The following is a 23,707-nucleotide window of genomic DNA, read 5'->3' as shown; positions in this document are numbered from 1 at the left end:
TAACCTCACTTCTCTTTTCTTACCAAACTTACAAGTCCTTAAGGGGAGGCTCATGTTTTCCTTTTGTATCACCTGCACCAGCAGAGTTTCTATCCCAATAAATAATTGGTGAATTACTATTTGATGAAATTATTGTATCACTTTTGTGTACTAGCATTTAAGAGGCAGGATTTAGATAGGATCTTGTAAGTAGGAACTTACTTTTACCCTACTCAACCTTTTTAAGTTGTACCCAGTACCTGTGGAGTGACTAAAAGTGACTACTTATCAAAACCTGGGAAAGGGGTAGATGATATGCTTACTGTTCGTGCATCCCATATGGAGAGGGTCTTGTCTGCTGAACCTGTGAGAAGAGTGTTGGAGAAAGGAAAAAACTCAATGCTGTTCACAGAATCTGTATGTCCATATAAAGTATATCTGCATCTTTCACTGTATGGAGAGAAAACAAGAGGTAAAGTTTTGCTATTTAATATCTAATGCGTATGCTGTCTATAAAATGCTGATAAAAACAATTTACGTATCTAGGGCATAATGCAACTTTATAAATGGCAAAAACCTTTATAAGAACATTTTAAAAGGAAAATTTTATAACCACATTTTATTCTAAACACTTCACAGAATTAGTAGCATAAACTTGACCAAATTTAAATTACCTTCAATTTATAGAATTGCTTGGTAAAGTAATCTTTATGCTCTTATTTATATCATAAAATAACTACATATAAATTGTTTCCATCTAGTAAAGGAATGTGTTAAGAAAATAAATCTAACACTAATCCATAAGCTTTAATATACTTTTTCAGGTCATTTTTTTTCTCTATTTTTTTCTTTACCTTGACTGTATATTAGAATCATTCAAGACACTTAGAAAATACTGGGCTATTCTCAAGCCCCAGATATTCTATTTCTATTGATCTGAGATGGAGCCTGATATTACTGTATTAACACCTCCCCTGGTAAATTGTATCTTGCCTTTAGGGATGAGAATCTGAGCCAGTGATTTTGGAAAGTGTTTTACCCAGACTAGCAATATCAGCATCCCTTGGGAATGCAAATTCTCAACCTCATTCCAAACTTGTTGAAACAGAAACTCTGGAATGGGGCCAGCAATCTGTTTCAGCAACCTCTTCAGGGAATTCTGATGCTGAAGTTTGAGAACCACTGATTTAAACTATTAGAAATGATGAAGAAGAAAATACAACTGCCACTTTGTCTTTTGTCATTATAAGAAAGGGTATTTCTCAATGAAGCAAGGTACACACAGAGTAGAATCACTCTTCACTTGTAATGATTGTTTTTAAGTGACTTTATTAATAAGCCTATTTTAAAAACAGAGAAAGGACAGAAACAGAATAAGTGTTGAGAACAAAGGGTTAAATATGAATGCATTCCTAATATGATAATCAGTTGATCTCTGACTATCTGGTTCCTCTATGACCTAAGTCATGCCTCATATTATATTATAAGGTTTCGGGGCAAAACTCTGCATGGGAGCCAAAAGATGGATTCCAGTCCTGAGTTTGAAAAATCATAGATAAGTAATTTAATTTCAATGGCAGATTGCCTTCTTGCATCAATGAAATTATTTGACTCAATGCATTCAGAAAGCCAGTCCAGTTCTAACGTTCTTTAACCAATGTAGTAAATATAAAATAGAAGGGGAGAGATAAACTTGAGCAGAGCATCTAAAAACTATTAGGTACATTTTATTCTTTCCTTCTTAAATTTTGGCATTTTTAAGAAGTCAAGAGATATCAATGTTTATTGTTGTATGAGCATGTATGTAAAGTACTTAACATGCTCCTTTACATATCAAGGACAAGTATTCATAGTAATTAGCAACTGGAATAAGGAAATAAAATCAATAAATTTGTTAATTAGGGACATTTCATATTAGTTCCTTTACCTCAGTATTGATCTATAATGACAATATTTTGAAGATTAAAGTTGATGATGTGTCAAAATATATCAAGGTCAACAAACAATTGCCCATAGATTAACTGCTTATTTTTGTAAATTAGGTTTTATTGGAACATGTTAATCTGTCTACACATCATTTATTTCTGTTTTCCCACTACAGTAACAGAATTGCATAGTTATTACAGAGATCACAGCCTAAGTATTGAATACATGGCACTATGCAAAAACTTTTGTTGATCTGCTATCAAATGCAAAAGTGAATCCTAGGGATAGTAAGAAAAGTCTGTACTGTTGAGTGACTTTGAATTTAAAATACCTGAGGAAAGGCATCTGAGTTAGGAATGGCAGTAGTTTATGTTAGTATTCACATAAATTCTTGGTAAGTGTCATGCTAGCGTTTCCACAGAGTATAATTTCATAGGGCCTAGTAGAAATTTCCTTCTCTATTGTTGAGGGATTAGCAATGATACCAGAGATCAGGCCCTGCTAGAAGACACTGGAATTGAATCTTAGCCAGAGTGAAGAGGTTTCACTTAGTATTCTAGACTTTCAGGTGGGATTATAGGAAGGCTCCACCACAGGAGTAAGGGTCAGGTTCATGAATTCTGTTCAAAACTAAAGTAGAATTGTCTTACCAAAGGAAAAAAATCAAACATGGAAGGGCAAAATGATCTGCCCAGAATTCCACTGCTCACTAGAATAGAAAATATTAACTTTTATAAGAAGACAACTAGTGTAGATTCCCAAAATGTTTTCATTACTAAGATCCAGCATATATATATATATATAAATATATATATATTTATATATATATATATATATATAAAATCACTACATATAGTAAGAGGTAGAAAGTTGTGAGCCACAATCAAGGAAAACAAGCAGTAATAATAATAGAGACCATGAATTAGTTGTTGTAAATCAAAGACTTCAAACAATCTATTATAAGTACAGTCAAAGACTTAAAGGAATAGACAGTCATAATATGTGTATGTGTAGAAAATCTCACAATATAAGTAAAATTATAAAAAAGAGACTCATTAAAGAGTAGATAATTATAATATGTGAAATAAATAGTTCACATCATGAGCTTAGATGCTGGGGGGCAAAATAAAGGACTCATGGAGAGAGAATTATTTATTAATAATCATACAAATGATTTAATTTGGAGAACAGAGAAAAATATTGGAAAATCATGAATACAGTCTCACTAATCAGTGGAAAAATAAAACCACTATAACGTGTTTTTAATTGGGCTTCTGGAGGGGAATGGAGAGAAGAAAAAGGGAGAAAAGGGACAGAAACATTGTTGAAGAAATGATGACTACAATATTCCCCAACTTAAGATAGTCAAGGCACAGATCCTAAAAGCTCTGAAAAATCCAAGCAGATTAATAATAGAATGTACCTAAGCATATAATATGCCAACTGTCAAAGCAAAACATAAAACAAAAAATGTGAAAGTACCCACAGATAAAAGAACCATTACTCGCAGGGGACCGTGACACAAATGACAGCTATCAACACAAATAAAGGAGGCAGAATGATGTTTGGGGGGCTAAAAAATCAGTGTCTAACTACAAATACATTTAATCATGAGCATAAAATAGACTTTCAAATCAATGAAAGTTGACAAAATTCATCACCAACCTAACTTTCCTACAAGAAATGGCAGAAAAGAAATTATTCAGATTGAATGGAAGTGAGTTCAGATGGAAATATCTATATGCAGAAAAAAAAAACTGAAGTTATCAACATAAAAATGAAATGAATTTTTCTTACTTTTTATGAGACGAAGTCTATAGCAAAAATAGCTATATTAAGTATTAGAAAGCAAATTAAGTATGTAGATATAGAATACAAGATAGCAATACCAAAACGTATAGGAGTATACATAGAACTATATTATTTTAATTTCCATACATATTAGATGAAGTGATATAATATTAACTCATAACATTGTGATTAAAAAATAATAAGCTATTGATCATTGCAATAATATTTTTTAATATCAAGAACACTTAATGAAAGCATCCAGATAAATAAGCATGAATATTATATGATTCCATTGACATGAAGTTCAAGAGCATTCATTCTATGGCTGTGGAAACCAGAACAGTTCTTGCTATCAGGGGAGGCATTTCATAAATGAAAGCACAAAGAAGTAATATTTTATATACATTTGTCAAATCTCATCTGATTGAACACTTAATAGCTATTTCATCATATATAATTTCAATAAAATAATTAATTATGATTTGTCAAAATTCTTTCTCCTTCTATTTTCATTCCTCTGAAATTTGAACCACATTAAATATGTTGGGATACACATTTATTTGAATAATTGAATATTTGTGGTTATCCTTTTATTTCTTCTGCATTTTAAAGCAAATACACATTTTAAAACACATATACATTATAAAAGCACATATATGTCATATATGTGCTAGAAAATCTGTTTTTAATTAAAAAGGAAACTAAAAGGAAAGGAAACAATGTTTTTTTTTAATTCACAAAAGATTTAAGAGAAAAATAAGTGAAAGAAAAGAAATGAAATAAATGTAATTGAGGGGGAAATGATGATCAGTAATAACAGCAGCAAAATGTGAAAGTAGGGTGAATATTTTTATAAAAGTCCACCTGTAACTAACATGAGGTTACTATATGTAAATAACTCATTAGTGGCCATTTAAAAAATAGAAGTAAATCAAAATTTGTTATTTTTTATTGTTTTGTTATTTGTTACTTTTGTTATTTTTGTTGTTTATTGAAATGTTGAGCCATTTCAATCTATAAAATATAATCATACTTTAACCTTAAAATTTTTACATACAGAATTTGGCATTAATTAAACTAAAAATTCTAGTAGTACTTTAGGCAAATACAAAAATAATACACATACCTCTGTCTTGTCACAATGATAATCTAATAAAGATATATTTACAAAGAATATGTAATCTGGTGATATGTATCCTGAGATATATAGACATACTTTTGGTGAAATACTGTGCACATTGTAATTTATAATATTCGAACATTGTCTTTTGTCATTAAAACCCAATTCAATTATTTGGGAGTACATTCATGTTTGGTGGTGGGGTAGGGATAGCAGTTCTTCGATGACATATTATAGCTCACACAGTTTCCCCAATAAGATGGAAAAGCTAGGTCTTCACATAGCTTAAGGGAAGAAAGAACTGCTCAAGAAAGGAAGAAATCTGCTCACGAGTCACTGGCTTAAGGTGTGGAGCATCCTGGGCAGACAGGCTGCAAGAGCAGGCTTGTGAGAGATTAATTAGCTGCCAGAGAAGGAAGGCCCATTTAGAATTCCTTCGCAAGGTGAAAATGGACTAAAGTGATGGAGCATGACAGAACCGCGAAGGATGAAAATGATTTGTACATTTCCATCAGCAACATAAACACTGAAGCCTGATGCGATTTTCTGTTTCCCTGTCTGCTGTTTTCCTATCATTTTGTAGGAAGAAGTTAGTTCATAAGCAATTGCTCTTTCCTAACTGATCTCCTGTTTTTCCTTTATTTTCTTTTGTCTCCTCTATTCTGTTTCCTTACACCCTTGATCTAAATTTATTATTCTGGAAACTGAAAGATGGATATTTCTCTAAACTTTTGACTTGCTGTAAAACAAAGTTATCTACTCCTCTAGGCCAGATATATTTCACTGAAAATGCTTTTCCCATACATATGCCAACTTTAAGAGGACACCGTTTTAATACATGGTTTTCCCTTGTGAGGCATTAAATTTTAGGGTTTTAATTTTCTTTTATGTGTTTGTTTTAAAACTAATAATACTGAATGTGAAATGGCACCTTTAAAACCTTCAGGTTCTTACGAATATGAGGGTCAACAAAATGTGGCTAATGGGGTTACGGAAAGACAAACAGCAAGATATTTTTGAGAGAATAGGAAAAGAATTTTTAAAAATATATCTTTGTTTCAAAAGCAAGTACTGGAATTCACTGCCGTTTTAAGTCTTAATAAGACCTGGGTTTTAAATAGCATTTAAATAATTGAACCAACATATAATGATAAAATTTATCATGGGCTTGGTCTGAAATAAAAATTCTTCATGAAATACCTAAACTTAACATTCCAACATGATCATAACAAAACCTATTTAAACCCCCATATGTGATTCACAATATTCAAGTTCAATGATTTCTACACTTTCCAGTTCAAATGCTAATACATGTTATTTTCAAAAACCCACCAGATTTCTGCACTTCAGTGAGGCAAAGTCCTCAGGTGACACCCAAATTTTGACTCAAAAAGTCAAAAACGTACTTTAGAATCAAAGTGTCTATTATCGGAAATAATATGAAATACTTCATCATACAATAGTCTCTTTCTTTGTGAGCATGGAATTCAACTGAACATTTAGTGGTAAATTCTACCATGGAGTCTACCACAGGACTGTGAAAAACTAGCACCATTTGTGTCTGGGTGAACATCAGTGGTGTGATGGCATTGCTCAGGTGAGGTAGAACCAAGTCTCAGTCCTGCACAAAGCAATTAATTGGCCAAAGCCCTTGACCACAAACATGTAAGCTGAGAATCTCCCCCACATGGTCCTAAGACTTCACTTACATGAAGGGCAGCTTTCTGATAAGCTCTGCTCAGAAGGGCATCTGTGGATTTGACCAACCAGGGATAGAAAATATTTGAAACAAAAACTGCATCTGTGCTGAACATACACAGACATTTTTCTTGTCATCATTCCCAAAACAATACATCATAACAACTATTTACATAGCATTTACATTGCATTAGCTATTTTAAGTAATCTAAAGATGATTTAAAGTATAGAGGAGGATGCTTGTAGGTTATATGCAAATATTACTACACCATTTATATAAGGGACTTGTGCAACCTCAGATTTTGGTATGGGGTGGGAAGGGGCTGGTAGAAGGATGAAAAGACTGGAGGATGCACACATTGATAACAGTGAGAAGTGGGACCATGCTAGTATGCTTGGGAAACAAATTCTATTTTATGTACTTTTAATATAAACTTTAAATTTGGTGTAATAAAAAGATCAAATATCAAAATGGCAAGTGAAGCAGGTTAATGAAGGTCAAAGCAAATGACTTTATAAGTCAACAATTCCAACATGTTATGTTATAGTGTAAGTTAACATTTTTGAACGCTTACTATTGTATGCAATTTATACACGTTAATACACAAGGACATGTAGTCAACCCTCATTATTCGTTGCTGATTTCCTATTTCTGAATTTACCTACTTGCTAAAATTTATTTGTATAGTAAAGATTTCCACTTGACCAAACTGTAGTCAGGGTCCTTGGAGGGTCTTTTCTCCACTAGGTATCATCCCTAGCCTATAAAAACTACAGTCTTAACATAAATGATTTCATCTACTGCCTCTTTCTTCACTAAAAGATATAAATACTACCACAACTTCCAACGGCTCAGGCTGCATGCTGAGGATGACCCTAGCCCCCCCTGATGTGTCTGCTTGAGAAAACTCAAGGCTGTCAAGAGAATTTACTGTTTGTTCCAGCCAAAACCTAATGATAAGCCCCTGACCATCCTTTCTCACAGGATTTACTAAAAAGGGCTTACAACTGTGAATCCTTCCTTTATCCCTTTGAGATGTATATGAATCTCCTACAACTCAGGAGTCTCTTTCTCAAAGGACCTGAAAGCCATTCCTTTAGAATGTAATCATCAGCTAAGCTACAGTTAGGAGTAATAAATTCAAGTGTTCTATTGCACAGTAGGGTAACTATAGATCAAGATAATGCACTGTATGTCTCAGAAAAACTAGAAGAAAGCATTTTGAATGTTTCCACCACAAAGAAATTACACGTTTGAGGAGATATATATGTTTACCCTGATTTGAACATCATATAATGTATGTATGTATTGAAAAAATCACATGGTACCCTGTAAATACGTACAATTTTTTATGTCTTAATCTTAAACAATATAATCACCAGAAAGGACAGAGCTCTGGCTCCCAGACTCTGGGAGGATAGAATTGTTTATGCTAACTGACCTCTATAATTTTCCCTATTCAGACTCTACTGAGTCCCTGCTCACCTTTCTAGATGTTTCTAATACTCCCTTTAAAAATTCCCATTTACAAATCAGAGTGGAATTCAGATCATTTTGGACTGACCCTCTCTCCCTTTGACAATAGCATAACAGTGATTAAAATGTGCCTTTACTATATTAATTAGTATCCAGTCTCGTTTGCCTTTGGCAGTAATCCCCAAATCAGTACCCACAGCAGTGCGTGTTCTTTTCAGGCAATGCGCATGTGCAGAATGGTTGGAAACTGAGTCACCAGATGTACATTTCAAGCTGTGGTCAAGCTAGGCGAAGCTCTGCCTTCTTGTTTCAACTCTTACCTGTAAATAGCATCCCCTTCAGTCTATTTTATACCACGATTTTCATGCTTTTATACTGTTTTCGTTTTTATGCTTTTTCATTGGTGATTTCACTCTTTAGAATGAAAGAGCGTGTGGTGTTGGAAGTGCTGTCTAATGTTCCCAAGTCCCTGAAGGCTGTGATGGTATAAGTGTTTTAGCCTCATTCAGGTCTGAGCTACAGTGCTGTTCTCTGTCAGTTCCATGTTAATAATTCTTTAATATCTATTAAATAAGTTTTCCTTAACCCATTGTGTTCCATAGTTCTATATAGAGGACACTAATAAAAACTTAAATTGAGAAATTTATAGGTATTCAATAAAAGAATAGGGTTTTACAGGTGTCTCATCCATAGGACAATGAGACATAAGGAGTTAAATACTAACACAAAAAAGAAGGTTAAGTGTTTGTTGGTTAATAAATCAGCTTGCAGGAAAATTGACCCAGTATTTCTCCTAGAAACATTGATTCATATTTACTAATTCAGTATTTGGTGACACGAGAGAACATTAAATACCTTTAATAACAAAAAAAAAAGCACTCATTATTTCCTTAATTTAAGGAAAGATAAGGAAAAATGAAACAAAGAATCAAGATAACATTCCACACCACACAAGTGGTAGAGTCAGGATTTTATCTCAAACAGTTGGCTCAAGACCAGGTACTTTTAACTAGTATGCACAGTAGCTTCCTTAATGTTCAAAGTAATATTAACATCAGTTAAGGATCTTGGGTCATAAGAAATTGATGGAATTATGCTATGCAGGCAGAAAAATACACTTAATACCAATTTTTTAAGTAAATAGTCACCATTGGAAATATTTCAATGCTTTCAGGTAAAACAGCAACTATCAGGAAAATTAATTTATGCTAACCTATCCCCTATAATACCAGATAAATCAACTTCTATGGATTGGAAACATTTTTAAATTTAGATAAAACAAATGCTAATTGGTCTGATACAGTGGTGCATGTAGTTCATTTGTACTGCTGGTCACAATAGACAAAGGTACACATCCCTTTCCCAACTCTATGTTCACTGACTTCACTTGGAACCTTAAAATTGATCATAATGTGAGTATATAAATCATGGAAATTAGCAAACAGTTCATTTTGGAAGTGAATTTAAAAGCATACCATTTCCAGACACTCAATATCCTCAGGGGAATGGTTAATTTTATGCATCAACTTGACAAGACTAACCAACGTTCAGATAACTAGAAAACAATATTACTGGGTATGTTCATTTCAGTGTTTCTAGAACAAGTTACTATTTGAATCACTAGAAGATCCACCTTCACCAATGTGGAAGGGTATCATCCAATTCACTGAGGGCCACAACAAAATAAACAGGAGGAAAGGTGAATTTGTATCTGCTTCAGCTGAGACATCCATCTCCTTTTGTCCTCAGACAATAGAGTTTCTGTTTCTTGAACCTGTGGCCTTTGGACCACAACTTCCACCAGTAGTTCCCTGGTATCAGGCCTTTGGGTTTACCTTGAAATATACCAGCTTTCCTGGGTCTCTAGCTTGCAGGTAGCAGATTATGGGACCTCTTGGTCTCCATTATCACCTGAGCCCCTCTCTCATAATACACCTATTTCTTTTTCTTTTTCTTTTTTTTTTTTTTGCAGTGACTGGGGATTGAACCCAAGGCCTTGTGCTTACAAGGCAAGCACTCTACCTACTGAGCTATCTCCCCAGCCCCACCTATTTCTTTATATATGTATAAATCCTATGGGTTATGCTTCTCTGGAATATATTCACTTAACCAAAAATTTATTTACCTTTTACATTTATACTAATTTTTTAAAGATTTGTCTTAAAAACCCATTTATCATCTGATTATACTTTGCATGTGTGAGTTTTCCTTGCCCTTCTTATTTTATTTCTTTTGGTTTTCTTTTTTTGTTTGATTTTTGATTCATTTGATACAGTAATTCATACAAATGAATGTGGGCAATAATATAAGTCCCTCTTTTCTTAAGGAAACAACTCCAACTATTTCTTCAGTATTACTCCAACTCTGGTTTTTGGAGCTTAGATTTGTTACTGCCATCTATAATATCTAGGTAAGTACTGTGCGTACCAAAGTCTAATTGGTATAAAACATTAGTTTCTTTGAATATTAGTATAAAGCACAAAACTAGAAGTAACATATCACATTTCTGAGTTGATTCTCATGGTCTAGGGTATTGCAAGTTAATAGACTAAGTAAAATGGTTACTTGTGCTTTAGAGCCTGTCTTGTGATGTGGAGCCATAAAAGACAGTCCTTCATGTGCCTGAACCCCAGGCTTGAGTGAGAATGAATGAAAGCTCATGACTTCAATCATATGGCACTGCTTTTTTATGTTCTGCAGTTAGATCATTTTCTAAAAAGATCTTCAGCTTAGAAAAGTTCCGTGATTTCAGTCCATTAGATAGCCACTTATTGTCTTGTTTTATACATATATATATATATATGTATAAAACACACACACACATATATATGTAAAGTCTAAAAAGTTGTTTTGAAGCATATCTAATATATTGTTTTGAAAAAATGCTTTACATATACAAAGTAACAGATTATCATTAAAGGTGATCGTGACTAACTTCAGTGTTAACTCTAAGTTGATAAAGAGATACGACTTTAAACACTCTACTTCCAGAAAACACTTCTGAAATCCCTTATTCAGACTTTGTACCACCAAGTATTTTTCATATCAAATGTTCACGACAGCCACATTGATACACTGAAATTTTATATCTCTTCAAGCAAATCAACCCTTTGAAAAACATCTTAGTCTGAAAGCAGATGACCAGGCATGGGAAAAGTTAATGACAAAAGGCAAGATCTCAAGCCCAGTATCTTGGCTCTGGGAGAGTGGAGAGTCCAGCAAATGTAGTACAAAGGTAAAAAACAAGGTTGAAATGAAGGGGCATTATTGGTGAAAAAGTATTTCAACACAGGTTTCCCTTCATATTCAAAGCTCAGTATCTTCTAACCATAAAGGGATGGAAAACTGAGGAGACCCACAGTGCCAGGTTGTTCTATTTCTTTCCTTCATAGCACTAGTGAATTTTGCTTGATTATGTGTTCATGTTCTAGTATTCTCTTGCACTTGCCAGCCCTGCCTAGAGAGCACAACTTGAGCACTGTGGTCTTATGGTCATGGTCCTTGACTGTACTGTAGTACACAGCTAGCCCAGAAAAAGTTCTCCATAAAATTTGTTAATTTTAATGAAACTACAGATTTCTGAAGTGACACTATTACTCTCCAATACTCAATCCTCATTCCAGTATATTTTCCTTCAAACTTTATCTTAACACATTGAATCTATTGTTTAAAAATAATCTTACTGAAATTTAAATGGATTTCAATGACCATAAAAGAGAAATTATTGAGACAGAGGATGTAGCTCTGTAGAGTTTGTACTCAGTATGCTCAAGGACCTAGGCCTAATTCCTAGCACAACCAAAAAATAAAGTTAAAAAAAATTTTTTAAAGGAGAAAGGATTATATGATTTACAAAAGGGATGCAATAATTAATTCCTTCAACAGGAACCACAGAAACAGCTGGGATTTAAAATTTGTTTCCTCTTCTAAAAGTATAATTTAGTAAACTTAAATATCTGACTTCAGTTTAGATTCTTATTATTAGAATTGAAATCTCCTTAAGAGTATTCAATTAATGAATCCTTTGTTGTCAGCTTTGATGCTATCAGTCTGAGGGTACTATTTTTCTATTGTGTTGCTTTCAAATGTCATCAAACATGAACACTTTCACATGAAAGACAGAGTCACTGGTAAAGAAAATATGGGAAAACATGTAAGCACATCAGGGGACCTTTAGTTTGGCTACTTTAGTTTGTTACTTTAAGCAACATTCCTCTTGACTTTATCTCTTATTTTTGCTTCCATGGTCAGTCAGAAATGACTTTATTCAAAATGACCTAATCTCCCTCTTTCTGCTATTTGGTTATATTCTTGGTTGAATAAGTCTTTCTGTTTTTGCAGTGTTGAGGATCAAACCCAGGGCCTTGCACATGCTAGGAAAGTGCTCTACACTGAGTTACTTCTCCAGCCTTGAGTTGAGTAAGTTCAATGTACTAGTTCACAAGGACTCATTCAGTTTTTCATCACTTCAACAAAATATTTGACACAACCCTCCTATAAAGAAAAGGAGAGGAGGGTATTTAGCTCAGAATTTTGGAGGCTGAAATTCCGTGTGGCATAGTGCAGGCTTGTCAAGGTCCGCTGTTGAATGCACCACCTCATGTTGGATCTCAATGTCAATAGTACATATCAGAGTAAGTGGGCACAGGAAGAAGAGCTCTTACCTCTCAGGGAGAACACAAGAAGCCACAGGAGAATTACCTCATTACCCCCAGTGACATATCATCCTCCCCTCAAACCTCACCTCTTGAAGGTGTCATCATCTACCTTGGGATCCAATTCTTTAATCACAATGGACCCTTGTGGACATTTTCAGCATCTAAAGGCAAATAGTATACAACTGTTTGTACAGTTCATTCCTTGGTTCCTGGAGAGCTAGTGTTTTCTTCATTTCTTACTCTTTCATATAGTCTAAAACAACTGAAGGCAAGGGTTAAAGATGGGAATCAATGAAATATTAAGATGATGTGAAACTCTAGAAAAAAGAATTAAGCCCAGATTGAATCTCCTAGATTAGGATATATTTCTTTATGAATGTCATCCCTAGAAATGAAAGTGTTGGCGATAGTAAACCAAATTTAAACACAGATCATTTTTTCCCAATTTGAGCAACTTTCCTGTTTATCTAAAGAGGTCTTCATTCTTGCTAGATCCTTAGTCATTTTGTCCACTGAACAAGAATACACAATATTTAAAAATATGAAAATAAGACAAAATAAAACAAAAAATCACAGATGGACAAAACTAGAAAGTGCAAATATGTCATTCAATTTTTTTTTTTTTTTTTTTTTTTTTTTTTTTGTGATGCTGGGGATTGAACCCAGGGCGGTGTGCTTAGAAGGTAAGCACTCTACCAACTGAGTTATATCCCCGAAAATGCAAACTTAAAACACCCTAAGATTTCATCTAACTCCAGTGAGAATGGCTATTATCAAGAACACAAGCAATAATAAGTGGTGGCATGGATATGAGGAAAATGGCACAATCATACATTGCTGGTGGAGTTGCAAATTGGTGCAGCCACTCTGGAAAGCACTATGGAGATTCTTTAGAAAACTTGGAATGGACCCACAATTTGATCAAGCTATCCCACTCCTCAGTTTTATACCCAAAGGACTTAAAATTAGCATACTACAGTGATGCAGTCGATGAAGTCACATCAATGTTCATAGCAGCTCAATTCACAATAGCTACATTGTGGAACCAACCGAAATGCCCTTCAATCGACAAATGGATAAAGAAACTATGGGTCAAATGGTGGTTCCATTCCAAGTTTTCTAAGGAATCTTCATACTGCTTTCCAAAGTGGCTGCACTAATTTGCAACCCCACCAGCAATGTATGAGTGTACCTTTTTCCCCACATCCTCACCAACACCTATTGTTGCCTGTATTCTTGATAATCGCCATTCTAATTGGAGTGAGATGAAATCTTAAGGTAGTTTTGATTTGCATTTCTCTTATTACTAGACATGTTGAACATTTTTTCATATATCTGTTGATTGCTTGTAGATCTTCTTCTGTGAAGTGTCTGCTCATTTCCTTAGCCCATTTGTTGATTGGGTTATTTGTATTCTTGTGGTGTAGTTTTTTGAGTTCTTTATAGATTCTGGAAATTAGTGCTCTACCTGAAGTATGTGTGGCAAAGATTTTCTCCCACTCTGTAGGCTCTCTCTTCACATTGCTGGTAGTTTTCCTTTGCTGAGAAAAAGCTTTTTAGTTTGAATCAATCCCAGTTATTGATTACTGCTTTTATTTCTTTTGCTTTGGGAGTCACATTAAGGAAGTCTGATCCTAAGCTGACATGAAGAAGATTTGGACCAACTTTTTCTTCTATAAGGTGCAGGGTCTCTGGTCTGATTCTGAGGTTCTTGATCCATTTTGAGTTGAGTTTTGTGTAGGGTGAGAGATAGGGGTTTATTTTCATTCTGCTGCATATGGATTTCCAGTTTTCCCAGCACCATTTGTTGAACAGGCTGTCTTTTCTCCATTGTATGTTTTGGGTACCTTTGTCTAGTTTGAGAAAACTGTATTTATTTGGGTTTGTCTCTATGTCCTCTATTCTGTACCATTGATCTACCTGTCTATTTTGGGGCCAATACCATGCCGTTTTTGTTACTGTTGCTCTGTAGTATTGTTAGAGTTCTGGTATTGTGATACGCCCTGCTTCATTCTTCTTGCTAAGGATTTCTTTAGCTATCCTGGATCTCTTATTTTTCCAAATGAATTTCATGATTGCTTGCTCTATTTCTATAAGGTATGTCATTGGAATTTTAACAGGAATTGCATTGAATTTGTATAGCACTTTTGGTACTATGGCCATTTTGACAATATTAATTCTTCCTATCCAAGAACATGGGAGATCTTTTCATCTTCTAAGGTTTTCTTCAATTACTTTCTTTAGTGTTCTGTAGTTCTCATTGTAGAGGTCTTTCACCTCTTTTGTTAGATTAATTCCCAAGTTTTTTTTTTTTTTTTTTTTTTGAGGCTATTGTAAATGGGGTAGTTTTCCTAAATTCTCTTTCAGAGGATTCATCACTTATGAATAAAAATGCATTAGAGTTATGAGCATTGATGTTATATCCTGGTACTTTACTGAATTCATTTAGGAGTTATAGAAATTTTCTGGTGCAATTTTTCGGCTCCTCTTGATATAAAATCATGTCATCGGCAAATAGGGATAGTTTGAGTTCTTCTTTTCCTATTTGTATCCCTTTAATTTCTTTGGTCTGTCTAATTGCTCTGGCTAGAATTTCAAGGACGATGTTGAATAGAAGTGGTAAAAGAGGGCATCCCTGCCTTGTTCCAGTTTTTAGGGGAAATTCTTTCAGTTTTTCTCCATTTAGAATGATATTGGCCATTGGCTTAGCATAAATAGCCTTTACAATGTTGAGGAATGTTCCTACTATCCCTATTTTTTCTAGATTTTTGAGTATTAAAGGGTGTTGTATTTTATCAAATGCTTTTACTGCATCTATTGAAATAATCATGTGACTCTTCACTTTAAGTCTGTTGATATGGTGAATAACATTTATTGATTTCCAGATATCGAACCAACCTTGCATCCCTGGGATAAAACCCACTTGATCACGGTGCACTATCTTTTTAAATATGTTTTTGTATGAGATTTACTAAAAATTTTGTTAAGAATTTTTGCATCTATGTTCATGTGGGATATCACTCTGAAATTTTCTTTCCTTGATGTGTCTCTGTCTGGTTTTGGTATCCGGGTGATATTAACTTCACAGAATGAGTTTGGAAGGGTTCCCTCCTCTTCTATTTCATGGAATACTTTGAGGAGTATTGGAATGAGTTCTTCTTTGAAGGTCTTGTAGAACTCAGCTGAGAATCCATCTGGTCCCGGACTTTTCTTTGTTGGTAGGCTTTTGATGACTTCTTCTATTTCATTACTTGAAATTAATCTATTTAAATTGTGTCTGTCCTCCTGATTCATTTCAGTGGATCATATGTCTCTAGAAACCTGTTGATGTCTTCAAGATTTTCTATTTTGTTGGAATACAGATTTTTTCCTATTTTGTTGGAGTATAGATTTTCAAAATAGTTTCTAATTATGTTTTGTATTTCAATCATGTCTGTCGTGGTATTTCCTTTTTCATCTCAAATTTCAGTAATTTGAGTTTTCTCTCTCTTTGTTAGTGTGGATAAAGCTTTGTCAATTTTGTTTATTTTTTCAAAGAACCAACTTTTTATTTTGTCTATTTTTTTGATTTTTTGTTTTGTTTCAATTTTATTGATTTCAGTTCTGATTTTAACTATTTCCTATCTTCTACTACTTTTGGTGTTGATCTGTTCTTCTTTTTCTAGGGATTTGAGTTGTAGTGTTAGGTCGTTTACTTGTTGACATTTTCTTCTTGTATTGAATGTGCTCCATGAAATGAATTTTCCTCTTAGTATTGCTTTCATAGTGTCTCAGAAATTTTGATATGTTGTATCTTTGTTCTCATTTACCTTCTAAGAATTTTTTGTATTATCCCCCCTGATGTCTTCTCTTAACCATTCATCATTCAATAGCATATTATTTAATCTCTAGGTTTTGGAGTAGTTCCTGGTTTTTATTTTGTCATTGATTTCTAATTTCATTCCATTATGATCTGATAGAATGCAAGGTAGTATCTCTATCTTTTTGTATTTGCTGAGAGTAGCTTTGTGGCATAATGTATAGTCTATTTTAAAGAAGGATCCATGTGCTGCTGAGAAGAAAGTATATTCACTCATTGATTGATGGAATATTCTATATATGTCTGTTAAGTCTAAATTATGGATTTTGTTATTGAGATCTATGGTTTCTTTGTTCAATTTTTGTTTGAAAGATCTGTCCAGTGGTGAGAGGTGTGTTAAAGTCACCTAGTATTATTGTGTTGTGGTCTGTTTGCTTCCTGGAATTGAGAAGGATTTGTTTGATGTACATGGTTGAGTCATTGTTTGAAGCATAAATATATATGATTGTTATGTCTTGCTGATTTATGCTTCTCTAAAGCAGTATGAAATGTCCTTCTTTATCCCTTCTGACTAACTTTGGCTTGAAGTCCACTTTATCTGATATGAGGATGGATACCCCTGCTTTTTTGCTGAGTCCATGTGCATGGTATGTTTTCTCCCATCCTTTCACTTTGAGTCTGTGAATGTCATTTTCTATGAGATGAGTCTATTGCAGGCAGCATATTGTTGGGCCTTTTTTTCCAATCTACCAGTCTGTGTCTTTTGATTGATGAGTTAAGCCATTAATATTCAGGGTTATTATTGAGATGTGATTTGTATTCCTGGTTATTTTGGCTTATTTTTGGTTTTTAAATTGACTTGATTTCTCCTTTATTTGGTTATTCCTTTAGGGTAGTTCCTCCCTTTGCTGACTTACATCATTGTTTTTCATCTCTTCCTCATGGAATATTTTGCTGAGAATGTTCTGTAGTGCCGGCTTTCTATATGTAAATTCTTTTAGCTTTTGTTTATCATGGAAGGATTTTATTTTGTTGTCAAATCTGAAGCTAAGTTTTGCTGGGTATAAAATTCTTGCTTGGCATCCATTTTCTTTCAGAGCTTGAAAAATGCTGTTCAAGGTCCTTCTAGCTTTTAGGTTCTGGGTTGAGAAATCTGCTGATATTAGTATCAGTTTCCCCCGAATGTAATTTGTTTTTTTTCCTCTCGCAGCCTTTAAAATTCTATCCTTATTATTTATGTTAAGTATTTTCATTACAATGTGACTTGGTGTGGGTCTGTTGTAATTTTGTACATTTGGTGTCCTATAAGAATCTTGTTTTTGATTTTCCATTTCATTCTTCAGATTTGGGAACTTTTCTAATATTATTTCATTTAATAGATTGTTCATTCCTTTGGTTTGTTTCTCTGTGCCTTCCTCAATCCCAATAATTCTTAAATTTGGTCTTTTCATGATATTCCATAATTCTTGGAGATTCTGCTTATGATTTCTTACCATATTCTCTGTTTGATCAACTTTTTTATCAAGATTAAATATTTTATCTTCAATGTCTGAGGTTCTGTTTTCCAGGTGTTCTATCCTATTGGTTACACTTTCTATGGAGATTTATATTGGTTTATTGTTTCCTTCATTTCAAGAGTTTCTGTTTGTTTGTTTTTTTCCAGAATCCCTATCTCTTTATTGAAATGATCTTTTGCTTCCTGCATTTGCTCTTTTAACTATTGATTGGTGTGATCATTCACCAATGCCTGTATTTGCTCTCTTATCTCATCATTTGCTTCTCTGATCATTTCAACTATGTACACTTTGAACTCCCTTTCAGACATTTATTCTGCCATGCTGTCATTGGATTTCATTGATGTAGCATCTAGGTTTGTTTGGGACACTTTCTTCCCTTGTTTTCTAATATTGCTCATGTATCTTCCCCTCTCTTAGTCTTCCGTAGCCTGAAGTCTTGGAGGAAGTTGATAATGCAGTGACCCCAAAATTATACTGCCCCTCTAGGGATGGTGGACTCCAGGTGTGGTATATCCCTGCTAGTGGGCAGAGGCACCTCCATGTGTTGACAGATGGTCAGCTGCAGGGGCACTAGACTATGGGCTGGGGCCCAGTTGGTCTGGTTCCAGCTCTCTGGGCCTACCCCATCGGCAGTGAAGTCTCCCACAATGGAATATTACTTGGCCATAAAGAAGAATAAAATTATGGCATTTGCTATAGATGAAGTTGGAAAATATCATGCTACGTCAAATAGGCCAAGCCCAAAAAACCAAAGGCCAAATGTTTTCTCTGATAAGAGGATGATGATATATAACGAGGGGCAGGGTGGGGGAGGAAGAGAAGAATGAACGAACTTTGGATGGTGTAGAGGAAAATGGGGTTGGAGGGGGTGGGAGACAGAAAGATAGTAGAATGAAACAGACAATATTATATTATGTATACATATGATTACATGAATGGTGTGAATCTACTTTGTGTACAACCATAGAAACAAAAAGTTATACCCCATTTGTGTACAATGAATCAAACTGCAGTCTGTAAAAATAAAAGAAAAATTTAATAAAAAAATAAGTTCATTGACACAACAACAAAAAATAAAAAAGAAAGCGTAGATATGTTGGGACCAGTATCCATAAGAGAGCTTACTCATTACTCTACTTTCTTTTTTTCCCCCCAGTACTTGGGGTTGAATCCAGAGTCTTGTACATGGTTGGCAAGCACTTTATCCATGAGCTATATCCTTGATTTTTTTTTTTTTTCTTTTGAGACAGGTCTTACTAAGTTGACAAGGGTAGTCTCACACTTGCAATACTCCTACCCTAGCCCCCCAAGTACCTGGGATTATAGGCATATGCCACCTTGCCTGGCTACTGTCTCTTATTTTAAGTGCCTGTGATTCTATGGCCAACATATTCCTGCTTTTATTCAAGATCTCTTTATACTGAGTACACTGACCATACATTTTGGATTTTGCTGGCAGTTCTTATTTTGTATGATTTCATTATTTTAAATAAATATAATACATCAAATATCTTAAATATCATTTAATTTTCATTTCTTTGAAATAGTTACATGTATAATGCACAAACCAGAATAAATGCACTGTCAGAACTTAGCCATTAGATCTGTGTTTTAAAATTGTAATTTGGAATTAATTTCTTCATCACAAGTATTCCTAGTGATATCAATGTGTGAGGATATTCCTTTATGAGAGCATAACTTATTGAAGTTTAATTCACATTAGTATTTCTGGTGATTTTCTCCTAATCTCTCCATTGAAGCAGGAAAACAGACTTCGTAATATCTTGTGGAATGTTGAATGGACAGAGAGCAGACACTGGCTGGGGTTAAAGTGTTTCTCATCCTTTGTGGACCTCAAGCTCAAGCTAGTTATCTCTGAAGGAAGGAGAGGTTGAGGGGATGCTCGTAAAGATAGAGCAATGGTGAGTTCTGGGCCCCTTGGAGTGGAAAGGAGAAGAAGGAAAGAATTTAGTATCACGCTATTGTGTTGACTAGGGAAGGTGGTCAGATCTTAGAGTGAAAGGCCACATCATTCATCTGACAGCCTACGTCCCAGGCTGAAGTCTCATCCTCTGTCCAAAGATGCTCCTTGTGTGATATCAAAGCAGCAGAAACAACATGAAGATGGGCATTGGATATCTCAGTGGTGGGCAGGTGACCCATGTCTAGAAAAGGCTACTGAAGCAGAGTGTTGAGTAAGAAGAAAGACTGAAACCCATGTTGGCTTGACTTGTAGAAAACAAAGAAATGCAATATTTCTAATTTGTAGGCAGAGAATCATTCATTCCGTGGTGTGTATAAGTGTATTCATCACATGATTTATGGTAATACATATGTCATTGATGACAAGGACAGGTGAAGTCACTCTTCTCGACTGCAGCATCAGCACTTTGGAACAGCTTTCCCTGACTTACCTGTGTCACCCTAAGATTCCCTGGGCTCCTCCTCCATGGAATTTCATCGGAGGATATAATCCTTGCTGCTCTCTTATTCCTAAGGGATTTTGATGCTGTTTCAAATGTTTAGTGGCTTCTCCACTTCATCATGGTTACATAGGCTATGGTGAGCTACTAGCTGATTTAAATAATGAACTTATGCTAATGAAATGGGGGAGACACTTGAGATGGCTTCATTTTCACAGGCATGCTCCCTCACATTTCTCTTGGGTCCATTCCATGAGAGCATATTTTAAATATTTACCTTCTAAATACCATAAAAACATTATACAGTACGACCATCAGAAAACCCTTTCATTCTTTTTCCAAAAAATGTTGTTCCACTTGGAGAAATCTTAGTACATATAAGAAAAGGCATAACAAAGATAATAAATAGTTGAAAAATATATATTCAGGGTTGAATGGACCTTGTCATGACCATTAAATTCTATAATGTGTATTGTCTGAGTTTGAATTTAGTTTTCATTATGGAAATAATCTTTTCCCCATTAATAAATTTAGCAAAATATATTTATTTTCTTTATACTATAATGGTAATATGGAAAACAAAATTCAGAAGAGAGGGTACTTAGCAATGCACCCATGAGTGTGTGAGTAAATCAGTCAGATCTTAATCCAGTGAATGGAAACAGAATATTTAATGTAATCACAGTCATTATTTTCTACTTGCTCCCTAATTTTCTAAAAAAAAAAAAAAAAAAAAAAAAAAAAAAAAAAAAAATTTGTCTCTTGGAAAAAAAACTATCTAAATAATAACTGGACTATAAGATGCATGACTTCTTATAACATATTGCTTTTGATTAACTAATCAGCTAATGAAATTTGAACATTCTGTTGGTCAGAGTGTGACCCACTGGATTTTTAAGATGTTTTTAAAGAATCTGTTCTCTAATTTTCACTTCTTTTATCCAAGCAACCCTTACTTTTATATTGAAAATGAAGTTCTTTTTTTTTTTTTTTTTCTTGGCCATTCATGTGTGATAAAATAAGTCACTTAGCATGTGTTCCTAACTATCACTACCATGGATAGTATTAAGGCAGTTGCATTTTACTGCCATTACAATGGCTATTCACACTCCTCCCTGTAAAATCACACAAATGGTCAACTAATCACTGCTTTTAAATAAAGGCACATTGGGTTTGTTAGGTTCTGAATATATGTTGGAGAAGTTCTGTGGGATCCAACTGATTATTCTAAAGATATGTAATTCCCTTGGTTGCATTGGTTGAATACCCTCAATTTTAAGGAAATCATAAAGAGAATGACATTCATATCCTTCATCTGCCATGTAACTTTTTACTTGTCACATGCGATGTGTTGAAATCAGGAATGGAACTTTGTAGTAAGGACCTATATACGAATGCAGCAAAGTGGTCGGTTTAAGATATTAAAATGTCAGTTTGTTTTATGAGGTTATAAATATGTCCTATCATGTCTTTACATTTTATGATCTGTTTTATTCTTTGGTGCGCTCACATGTGACATCCATTTATTCATGCCAAGGATTTAAAACTAACAGTTTTTCAATAAAGAAGCATATCCTATTATTATTTATTTTTTTAACTACACTTGTATCTTTGGACTCAATGTTGTTTCTTAAATAAAACCCAGATTTTATGTGGGGAAATACTGTCTTCATATTAACTGCATCTTTCTTTAAAAGCTATGTAGATTTTTATGGAGTCGGTATTTCTTTCACTTACTGCTGGCTATCCTCTGCTTTTTGAACTGAACCTAGAACTGGATTCAATATGCATTGCATAAAATTTCCAGAGCAAAATTGAGATTGAATGAGCAGTTCCATTGCACTTATGCTTTAAGGTGTTTACTTTTGAGTATCTCTTTTCCTTAAGAACAATCATAATCAGCACATTGTTTATACATATGTAAATGGCACATTGACAGTATTTCTGGTAAAATGACTTCAGCTCTACTATTAAATCATAAACATGTGGCAATATCTTCTTCAGTGTGTGATTGGGCTATTAACCTTGATGTTTCCTGGTCAAAAGAGGAGTCTGGAAAGGCTGATTCATGTCATGCAACAGCTTCCTCACAAATTACATAAATAAATAAATATACCTCCTGTATATTCTGTCCTTTGGGTGTTAGCAGCAGCTGTTACCTGCAGGGTGTCATTCTCGGTGAGTTTCATGATGAGCATACTCTTCTGTTTAAATGAGGCAGTGAAGCAGCTCAAGCTCTGCTTGCTTCAAGTCAACATGATCTGCTTATGCTTGTGCCTGTCACTTCTTAGCTCATTATGTTGCTGTTAGTTTTGCTTGAAGTATTTTGTTCATCCTTTGGGTATGACTGCCCTCCTTCAGATAGCCACATAATTGTTTTCTCATTCAGGTACCATCCATTTTCATTACATGACTGGTCAGCATGGCTGAAAGTTGATAAGGATGACTTATATGCCTATTAGACATCTGTATTATAAGACTAACTTTTTTATGACTGTTTTATCATTTGTATATAGCACCATTTATGCATGATAGAAATATCAACTGATGCATGTAAGTGTTGTCAGTTATTCCCGACAAATCTTCAGGCTTATGTAATTAACACTTCTTTAGTTCAGCTAAATAACTTATTATGCAATTTCTGTACCTATTAGTTGGTACTAGTTTGCTAATTTTTGTTCACACAATAATTCTTAATTCTGTATGAATTAATGGTCCCTTTGTAAAACAAAAGTATTTAAAGCTCCATCCACTAAATTATTAGATGATATAAATTTTAAAAATGAATATGTTGGCCTATCTATTATATTAAAAAAAACCCAGAAAGTAGTTTATATAAAAAATTAAAACAAAATTTATATTTTGTTTTTCAAAATATAAATGTTTATGCCCAACTATACTAAGACAAGGAATGGTAGAGACAGAGGCTCACACTACATATGGTATCATCACAGTTTTACTGCTATAAATGTAAGCCGTCTAGGAAACTCAAATTTAGGTGGTCTTACTTCCAGGGAGATGATTTTTTACATTGGTCAACAACTCCTGGGTAAAGTTCTAACTTCAGTAAAATATTCTCTTGATTTATATAATAGTTGCATTCAGAGAAACGAATAGTGAAACTTTGTAAACAATGCTTTGCATTTATTTTTGAAGTGGAGTTGGGGTCTAGGCTAAAAATTAAAAATTAAAAAGATTATAAATAGGCTTTTTCTTTGACTTCATGAACACACAGAGGACTATCTGGAAGTCACGGGACATGTTTTCATGTGCAGGACTGCCCTACTCATAACACAATGTCCCATCTGCCTGGTCCCTA

At 34.2% G+C, this 23,707-nt stretch overlaps 1 protein-coding gene and 1 long non-coding RNA gene across 8 annotated transcripts in view; one reads left to right on the top strand and one right to left on the bottom strand.

Moving 5' to 3' along the window:
- The window catches only part of SPAG16 (sperm associated antigen 16), a 1,132,889-nt gene that overhangs the window by 398,186 nt on the left and 710,996 nt on the right, over positions 1-23,707 (bottom strand). For all 6 annotated transcript variants that reach the window (XM_079132512.1, XM_079132513.1, XM_079132514.1 and 3 more), the window contains one exon: positions 303-429. In XM_079132512.1, coding sequence (XP_078988638.1) covers positions 303-429 — 127 coding nt within the window. The remainder of the gene's footprint in view (positions 1-302; positions 430-23,707) is intronic.
- LOC306656931 overlaps positions 1-23,707 on the top strand; it is a 270,014-nt gene that overhangs the window by 206,756 nt on the left and 39,551 nt on the right. For both annotated transcript variants that reach the window (XR_013762672.1, XR_013762673.1), the window contains one exon: positions 10,318-10,401. This is a non-coding gene — a long non-coding RNA (uncharacterized lncRNA). The remainder of the gene's footprint in view (positions 1-10,317; positions 10,402-23,707) is intronic.

Source organism: Sciurus vulgaris (assembly GCF_902686455.1).
Source record: "Sciurus vulgaris genome assembly, chromosome: 3".
Lineage (NCBI taxonomy): Eukaryota > Metazoa > Chordata > Mammalia > Rodentia > Sciuridae > Sciurus > Sciurus vulgaris.
The sequence above is the reverse complement of the archived record's forward strand: the minus strand, read 5'-3'. Positions and strand labels throughout refer to the sequence as shown.